Below are 8,459 nucleotides of genomic sequence, written 5' to 3' on the forward strand. Positions count from 1 at the left end.
TCCTCTGATGGCTGTTTTTACTCGGCCAATAGAAGCCCATTCCTCTTGTTCTAAAACAGCGTCTAATGAAGTGGGTATTTCCAGACTTTAAACGTCCTCGGAGGAAATGCTTGAAGGAGATTTTAATTAGATGAAGGGAATGAGCATCGATGGGCTCGGTATTACCCAGTAGGTGTGCTCTATTGGATTGGCTGTTAAAACCTCTAAATCTGCTACAGAGTTAAAGTTCCACTAAAATAGATGGGAACAATCAATATGTTCCAGCTGTCTCGTTCACCGCCCAAAACTTTTTGCCTCTTATTTTTCTCATTCTCTTTCTGTTGTATCCTAAACCTTTACTGCCCCACCTCCTTCCCTCCCTACTCCCTCCCACCTCCCTCTCTCCCTCTCTCCCTCTCTCCCTCTCCCCCTCTCCCCCTCTCTCCCTCTCCTCCCGCAGGCTGAAGAGGCCAGTCTGTCTCACGTCGTGGACCTCCTGTCCCTTATTCTGCTGACGGCCATCTGGGCCGTGTGTCCTAGAGACAGCCTGGCGCTGCTGGGACATTGGGTACAGGACAAGCTCACCAAGGTGTGACTCGCTCCAGACTGTTACCTGTCTTATAAAAACATTTTCACACTTCATACACGTGCATACACGTCCGCTGCCCAGGCAGCAACACAAGTCTGCTGTGTGTCACACTGTCTGTCTCTCCCTCAGCTGATGTTCAGCCGACCCTACAGTCGCAAACTTGAGGCCGAGGCCGACAGAGTCGGACTGCAGTTGGCTGCTAAGGTATCATCATCATCTTCATCATCATCATCATCTTCATCATCATCATCTCTAGTGTTGTATTTCTTAAAGGAGCACTCCATGGATTTATGTGTCTGTATCACCTCCTCTTTTTAAAAACTGACTTTTGAAAAACAAAATATTAATACAAACATCTGAAGAAAAAAGAAAGAAACAACAGAAAGACAATATCAGTTCCCAACTAGAGAGCATCATTAAAACAGACAGTTAATACAATATTTCTCAAGCTTTAGTGTGTTTGTGTCCTGACATCATCAGGCGTAACTCTCACCACACGCAGCACGTGACGACTTCAACCCCTTCAACATGATCACAGCGCTCGAACTCACTGGCGATGATGAAGGACTTGTTTAAAACCTTTTTGTTTTTGTAATCACTACTACGCTCCTCTGTCACTGTTGCTCTCTGTAATGTCTCTGCTGAGCAGCAGGGGGCACTGTTGTCAAACTAAACTCGCCTTACATGACGGGGTGGTGAGGATTTTCATCAGCACGAGACAGAGGGACTCCACGTTGTGTTTGTGTTTCTGAGTCCGTGGGGTGTGTGTGTGTGTCCTTCCCAGGCGTGTGCAGATGTGCGAGCGAGCCCCGTTTTCTGGCAGCAAATGGAGCTGAGAGAGCAGCTGACGGGAGAGCCCGCCCTCCCCGAGTGGCTGTCCACACACCCGTCACACAGGAACAGGTTCACTCAGCTGGACGGCCTCATACCACAGGTACACACACACAGTCCTGCTCAGTCCAAATAACAGCATGGGTTAACAGGAGCAATAAAGTTCAGTTATTTAAATGAACACATACAACACCTGTTTGTCTAAAGCAGGAGACTCTGATCCCTGTGAGCAGAGAAACACTGCCACTGTAGGAGCCGGAGGAGTCTTAATAGAACTAATGAAGCATCTGGAGAGATGTGTATCCACCTGCAGACGTGTGTGTGTGTGTGTGTGGTGGTGGTGGTGGGGGGGGCAGAGAGGAAGGAGGGACTTGGGGAGGAGAGGAAAAGATGCAGGGGTTTAGGAAGACAGGAAAAACATGTGGCCACACCGGGGCCTGGATATCAGCTTAACTACATTTTTGAGTTGAGGACCTGAAAGGAGACAGCACCCCCCCCCCCACACACACACACACACACACACTGCGCCGGCACCGAGGTGAGACAGTCAATGGTACCTCAAGGCTAGAAGGAAATCAACAAGCAGTTAAGACAGCAACTGTTATGGTAAACGTCAGCAACAGCGATCATTACGTCTTCACATGAGCGTGTGTGTGTTTGTGTCGGAGCCAGAGAGAGAGATTAAAAATCGATCAGGCAGCAGCAGCTTTAACCTTGAGTGTGAGTCGGACTGTCGGTTCACCGTCAGACGCTCCGAGCGCCAGAGACGAACAGATGGGTAAACCACTAATTGTCCATCAGGTGCCTGTGTCGTTGTGTGTGTGTGTGTGTGTGTGTGTGTGTGTGTGTGTGTGTGTGTGTGTTGTATGCATGGGCCCATGCATCATATCACATCCCTGTGTGGTAGATTGACCTCCAGCATCAGTCTGTATCCACAGGCAGCGAAGTGATGAAGACTGTTGTTTGGGGGATTCATTGGCCTGAAGAGTGTGTGTGTGTGTGTGTGTGTGTGTGTGTGTGTGTGTGTGTGTGTGTGTGTGTGTGTGTGGAGAAACTCTGGATCTGCTATCTGCAGTCCTCTCCTCACCACCAGTTCATCCGATCCAACATAGCAGCACATATGAGCCACTTAACATCTGAGCTCAGTCGGGTGAGAGTGATAGAGTGATGCATAATGTGATGTTTTTAACCTTGGAGGGGTGACAGCATCAAGCTAGTTAACCCAACTCTTGTGAGGGCACTCCGCCTCCATTAGTGCGCTCATCATCCTGAAGCAAAGCGCATTAAGTCACTGGTGGCAGGAGAGGGAGACCCTGCTGAGAGGGAAAGCAAGTGCACGTATGTGCTCAGAGTCTCGTGGCTGTGTTGAAGAATTTCAAAAAGTAGGCTTCAAGTTTTCAGCATGTGGGCCGAATGATCTCTGTGCTCTACGACAGAGAGGCGTCATGACAGAGAGAGCTGACACTGTTCTAGTAACACAGACACTTGGGTATTTTGTTGTTTGTATGTAAGAACCCTTTAATTTAAGGTGAACTACTTATTTAACATTTCTTACCAAATAGCTACAAAACCACTGACGTCAACACGATCCTCAGCTGTAGTTTGTGTTCAGTGCAGACATTAGCATGCTAACACACCTGGACTAAGATGTGTTAGCATTTAGCTCGGAGCACAGATGTGCCTCAGTAGAGCCACTACCACAGCTGCTAACTGGTAGCCCTGATTCTCTCTGTGGTGCCGTGTTCTGTTCTTCAGCTCAGGGCATCTGTTTCCTTCTTTTCTTGTCTCTGGTCCTTCACATTCTCTCTATGTCTCTCTGTCTGTCTCTCTCTCTCTCTGTCTCTCTCTCTCTCTCTCTCCCTGTCGCTCTGTCTGTCTCTCTCTCTCCCTCTCTCTGTCCCTCTCTCTCTGTCTGTCTCTCTCTCCCTCTCTCTGTCTCTCTCTCTCTCTCTCTCTCTCCCTCTCTCTGTCTCTGTCTCTCTCTACCTCTGTCTCTCTTTCTGTCTCCCTCCCTCTCTCTCTCTGTCTCTGTCTCTCCCTCTCTCTGTCTCTCTCTCCCTCTCTGTCTCTCTCTCTCTGTCTCTCTCTCTCTCCCCCTCTCTCCCTCTCTCTCTCTCTGTCTCCCCCCCCCCCCTACACTGAACAACAAGTGTTAGTACTAAACCAGTGACACATTCATGACACAGTGTTTATAATGAGTTTAGTGACCGTCCCTGTGTGTCCTTCATGTCTCTGTCCAGGCTCTGGAGTTGAGGGAAAGTTGCGTCTGTCCTGCTCTACCTGCTGCTGACCCTCGTGTTGTCTTCTCCAAGAGCGTCCAGGTGTTGCTGCAGAACGCCAAGGACCAGGGGAGAGGAGGGTCACAGGTGGCGAGCAAGCCCCACCTGCCCCACAGCCCCGCCTCACTCCCCACTCCGCTGCCTGCAGCTCTGCTCGCCCAGACTGCACCTCCTCCTTCCCCAAGCGTGGATCAAGAGAGCGGCGGTCCAGTCCCGGATGTAGCTTCAGCCCCCGTCCCCGCTCCCACTGAGGGCGTGGGACCACAGGTCGGGGTGCAGACCAGCTGACGGGGGCGTTGAATCCTCACAAACTTGTGCAGCTTTTCACTGACTGGACCGGACTGTTCACTGCTGCTGAAATACGTTAAATCATTGACGTGTCGGGGCTCTGAGGTCGGTGCACAGGTGGTAAATGGGTTGATTCCTGACGCTGCTCTCCTACTGGTTGTTCAGGGTGCCAGCAAAATGGAGGGTGGAGCTCGGGGTGATGGTGTGAAAAGGAGCGGCTGGTGGTCATTTTAAATCAGGAGTCAACGCCCTCCTGACCTTTTCCTCTACTGCAACACCCTGATGACGAACTTCAGAGAATGTTTTCCATGGCCAGTGACTGCAAAGATGCCACATTAATTAGATAACCTCCAACAGGGAAATGCTGAATTAATTAGTAAAGCTTCCATACATTGCAAGATTAATATGTGCATTATTCATCGACATGCGGCAGCAGATGAGAGGAAGTGTGTGTGTGTTGGAGGGTGTGTCCATGACGGGCGGAGGACATCTACATTCTCATTATGACTACTACTTTCTCATGCCACACACACACACACACACACACACACACACACACACACACACACATCCTCCAGCCTGAGGGACATAATTGTGTGAATTTATGCCGTGTTGTTTACAGGTTTTAAAACAGCCTTCTGCACAGGAATGCCAATATCCTCCGTCAAGCTCTGAGAAATCTTTCATGGGATTTTGTAAAATCTTATTTAACAGGGCAAGTTGACTGAGAAAACATTCTTATTTACAGCAGCAACAGCTTGCAGGAGCAGCCACACAATGAGGGGGGGCGGTTATGGTTCATATCTTGGTAATCTTTTGTGTGTGTGTGTGTGTGTGTGTGTGTGTGTACTGGTACAAACACACCTGGTTGTGTTGTGAAATCAAAAAGCTACTCCTGTGTTTTCATTTGGGATAAATGATTTTATTTGTGTCGTGCTGAAGCTGTATCAGCTGGAAGCTTTGTGTTCCTGCAAACAGGGAAGGTTTATATTAGAGTGCGTCTGCTGCATTAGAGTAAGTGGCCAGTGATTGGTTTTGTGCAAAACAGTGCAATGAAAAGCCAAAGTAATATTGGTTTTTCATATCAGCATCTCAGCAGAAATGTGCTCAGTTTGCAAGTGGCAGGTAAAAAAAATAAAAACTTGGGAAGAAAAAAAAAGTATTTTGTCTGTTTTCCTTTTGCAAGTTACTAAAATTCACATGGATGAAAAAAAAAGAAATGAGGATTATGCAAACACGATGTATTATGTCACTGAGTGTCAGTCAGTCTATGTGACACCAACCAGTTAAGAGTGTGTGTGTGTGTGTGTGTGTGTGTGTGTGTGTGTGTGTGTGTGTGTGTGTGTGTGTGTGTGTGTGTTCATTCTTGCTTGTTGAATACAAGATGTTTTTGCATCTTTTGAGCCGAGACGAAAGGAAGCGTGTCGACCTGAGAGGTCGTGAGGTTCCTCTTCCTGGTGACACATGCTCTGGCCTTTGTCAGGAGTTCTGGATGCACGGCTTCCATTCAGTCGAATACAGACTTCCCCATTTCCTGGCCTGTTGGTGCACGCTGAGGCATCTGGATGCAGCTCCCTCACCACTCGGAGAAAAACTGGAACATGAGCAGGCAACAGATGACACACTCACACCCAGAGGTAATTGTAATGAGCGTGATACAACACACACACACACACACACACACATCACACACACACACACACACACACACACACAGCTGAGTAATTGTAGCCTACTGCTGGAGTCTAAACAATGCTGCAACAGAGGGCTTAATCAAGGAAAACAAAGAGACAGCAGTCAGATGGATTGGAAGGACAGAAATAGAAAACAGACAAAGTGGAACCATGGGGATTGACAGGAGAAAAGAAAAGATTTCATTTCAAGCGCCTGAAAGAGCGCATTCCTTTGGTGTGATTTACATTTAAATAAAATAATAAAATATTTGATTTTTAATATATTTCAGCTCAGGATGGAAAAGTCTTTTTCTGTGGTTTCTCTGTTCACCCTCGGGCAGATAAGATCTGTTCCACGAACTGAGTCAGAAATCAGATGTCTACTTCGTGTCTGTAAATTCACCTTAAGTCTGAGTCTGTTTTGTGTTTGTATATTCCTCCGCCCACCAGAGACATCACACTGCTTCTGAGCTCTCCGACAAACTGCTCGCAGGTATTTGAAGGTATTGACAACGGAGCGGCGTTGAGAAACCGAAGCGGGAGCGGTGAAGGCAGCACACCCACGACAGAGAGAGGAGAGAACAGTACACGCTAGACGGCAAACTCAAGATGCTGTTTCTCCAACAAAAACACTCCCAGAGAGAGTCGGGGCAGTGAGAGAGCAACTCAACACATCTGCTGTGTAGGTGGCTGAATGATGTCCCAGAATTCAGTCTGGCGACCCTCTGACCTCCCTGTGGAGTGCTGCTCGAAGTGGCTCATCCACGGTTCCATTTCTTGGATCCGCCTCAGCACACACGCAGCAGCTGGCTGCAGCGAGTAGAGGGAATATGGTGATGGAAGTGTGTGTATGTGTGTGTGTGGTTGTGGTAAAAGTTGCTGTGTCCTTCCACTGTGCATTAATTATACATGTGGCATGTGGGTGTCTGATTGAAATGAATATTTTACTGCTTTTAATCACTGCCATTGCCAGAGTGATGGAGCATCTGGCTGTGTTACCTGGGTAATTAAAGATGCTGTCTCACACACGCTCGCATGCTAGTCTCAGAGGTTGTGTCTGCAGTAGGAGACAGAAGTACTCCAGAGGCTTACTAATGAGTCAGAATTAGATTTGGAAGGGTTTAAAGCAGCGGGCCTGTGGAAAAATAAAGATTACCCATTCTTTCTTGCTTTTGTCTATAACTTTGATTAGCAAAAAGCTTTTCAAAGAGGCCAGGGGACGATGGAAATCCTCTTTCAGGTCACCTGAGTGCTGGGCTGAGTAACCTCAGCAATATTAGCAGTTATTTTAAAAGGCCAAATACAGCTGCTGTAGTTCAATCAGACAGAATATTCTTAGTGTCGCTGAGTCTTAATGACATTTATAAATATTTGTATACTTACAACCTTAAACTGTTCGTTCCAACGATTTAGTTTCGGCTGTTGATGAATAAAAAGTGACACTCTGGTTTCTGCCATTAGAGGTCTCTCAATCTAAACAACGGCAAAAGATGGAGTTTGGTGGGATCATGGTTTCTTCACCATCATGGCCGCCATTACAGTCAGCTTCTCCCAGGTAGGATTCCTTTAGTGTCTGTGGTTCAGGAAGTTTTTACTGGGAGCTGCATTATCCACAGAGGTGTCCTCACATGGTGATTATAACTGGTGAAAACACAGAATAAAACACATTCATGTTAAAAATGATCCCAGAGCAGCTGAGATGCTTTTTTTCTCTGATAGCTTAAGATCCAGATGTTCAGAAGTTTTTTTTTCCAGGAGCTAAATTATCTGCAGAGGTGTTGTCCTCTTCAAAACTCAAATTAAATCCAGAAACAAACACTGAATAAAACAGCGTCACTTTAAGAATCTGTCTCTGGTGCCATTCGGCAGACACAGGACTGCTGCTGACGTTTGCTCAGCTTGTTTCCCTCATATTTTAAGATTTAGACGTCTATTGACTAAAATCCTTCATCCAGTTAAAATATATATAGTGATAAACAACCAAGATCTAAAAAATGTATTGTATAAATGTGGCTTAAAACTCAAAAAAAAAAAATCAATTTTGACGCTTTTGACAGGCAAGCGTTTGGGATAATGTAAGTACACAACTCAACAAAATAAAATCATAGGTCTAGCTGTTTTTAGACATTTTAATGTGCAGAGGTTTTATTACTGTATATTATTTTAAATGAATGTTTTTTTCTCTGGGCTCTGGAAACCACAGCTTTCCCCAGCAGCCTCTTAAACCACACTGCAATGAGGACAAGGTCATCGTCAGTCCCTTCTCAGAATAACAAATTCCAGTCAGAACAGTTGGTGGGGACGCAACAACCCCCCCCCAAAAAAAAACAAAAAAAAAACAACACCCAAAAAAACCCAAAGACATTGGCTTTTTATCACCATCAACCAAACAGTTTATAAACATAAAATCTGAATTTACTTTCAGGAATGCACACAATACATACAATACACACAAATGTGTCGTAACAAGCTAGGCTGTTTTAATGAGGTTGCATTTTACTATTATACTATACTATTCATGTCTTATAAAATTCAGACAAACATATTAGATTAGATTAGATTAGATTCAACTTTATTGTCATTGCACAGAGTACACGTACTAAGACAACGAAATGCAGTTAGTATCTAACCAGAAGTGCAAAAGAGCAGTTAAAGTGCAAGTGTGTGCTGTACAGGTATATATATCCAGAGGANATGTCTTATAAAATTCAGACAAACATATTAGATTAGATTAGATTAGATTCAACTTTATTGTCATTGCACAGAGTACACGTACTAAGACAACGAAATGCAGTTAGTATCTAACCAGAAGTGCAAAAG

The 8,459-nt window shown here is 45.7% G+C and overlaps 1 protein-coding gene across 2 annotated transcripts in view; it reads left to right on the forward strand.

Annotated features, from left to right (window-relative positions):
* The window catches only part of oma1 (OMA1 zinc metallopeptidase), a 9,840-nt gene extending 4,730 nt beyond the window's left edge, over positions 1 to 5,110 (forward strand). For both annotated transcript variants that reach the window (XM_022751453.1, XM_022751454.1), the window contains 4 exons: positions 440 to 568; positions 698 to 772; positions 1,353 to 1,502; positions 3,640 to 5,110. In XM_022751453.1, coding sequence (XP_022607174.1) covers positions 440 to 568; positions 698 to 772; positions 1,353 to 1,502; positions 3,640 to 3,966 — 681 coding nt within the window. In that variant the 3' untranslated portion in view covers positions 3,967 to 5,110. The remainder of the gene's footprint in view (positions 1 to 439; positions 569 to 697; positions 773 to 1,352; positions 1,503 to 3,639) is intronic.
* The last annotated feature ends 3,349 nt before the right edge of the window (positions 5,111 to 8,459 follow it).

Source organism: Seriola dumerili, unplaced genomic scaffold, assembly GCF_002260705.1.
Source record: "Seriola dumerili isolate Sdu_G_001 unplaced genomic scaffold, Sdu_1.0 BDQW01000155.1, whole genome shotgun sequence".
NCBI lineage: Eukaryota > Metazoa > Chordata > Actinopteri > Carangiformes > Carangidae > Seriola > Seriola dumerili.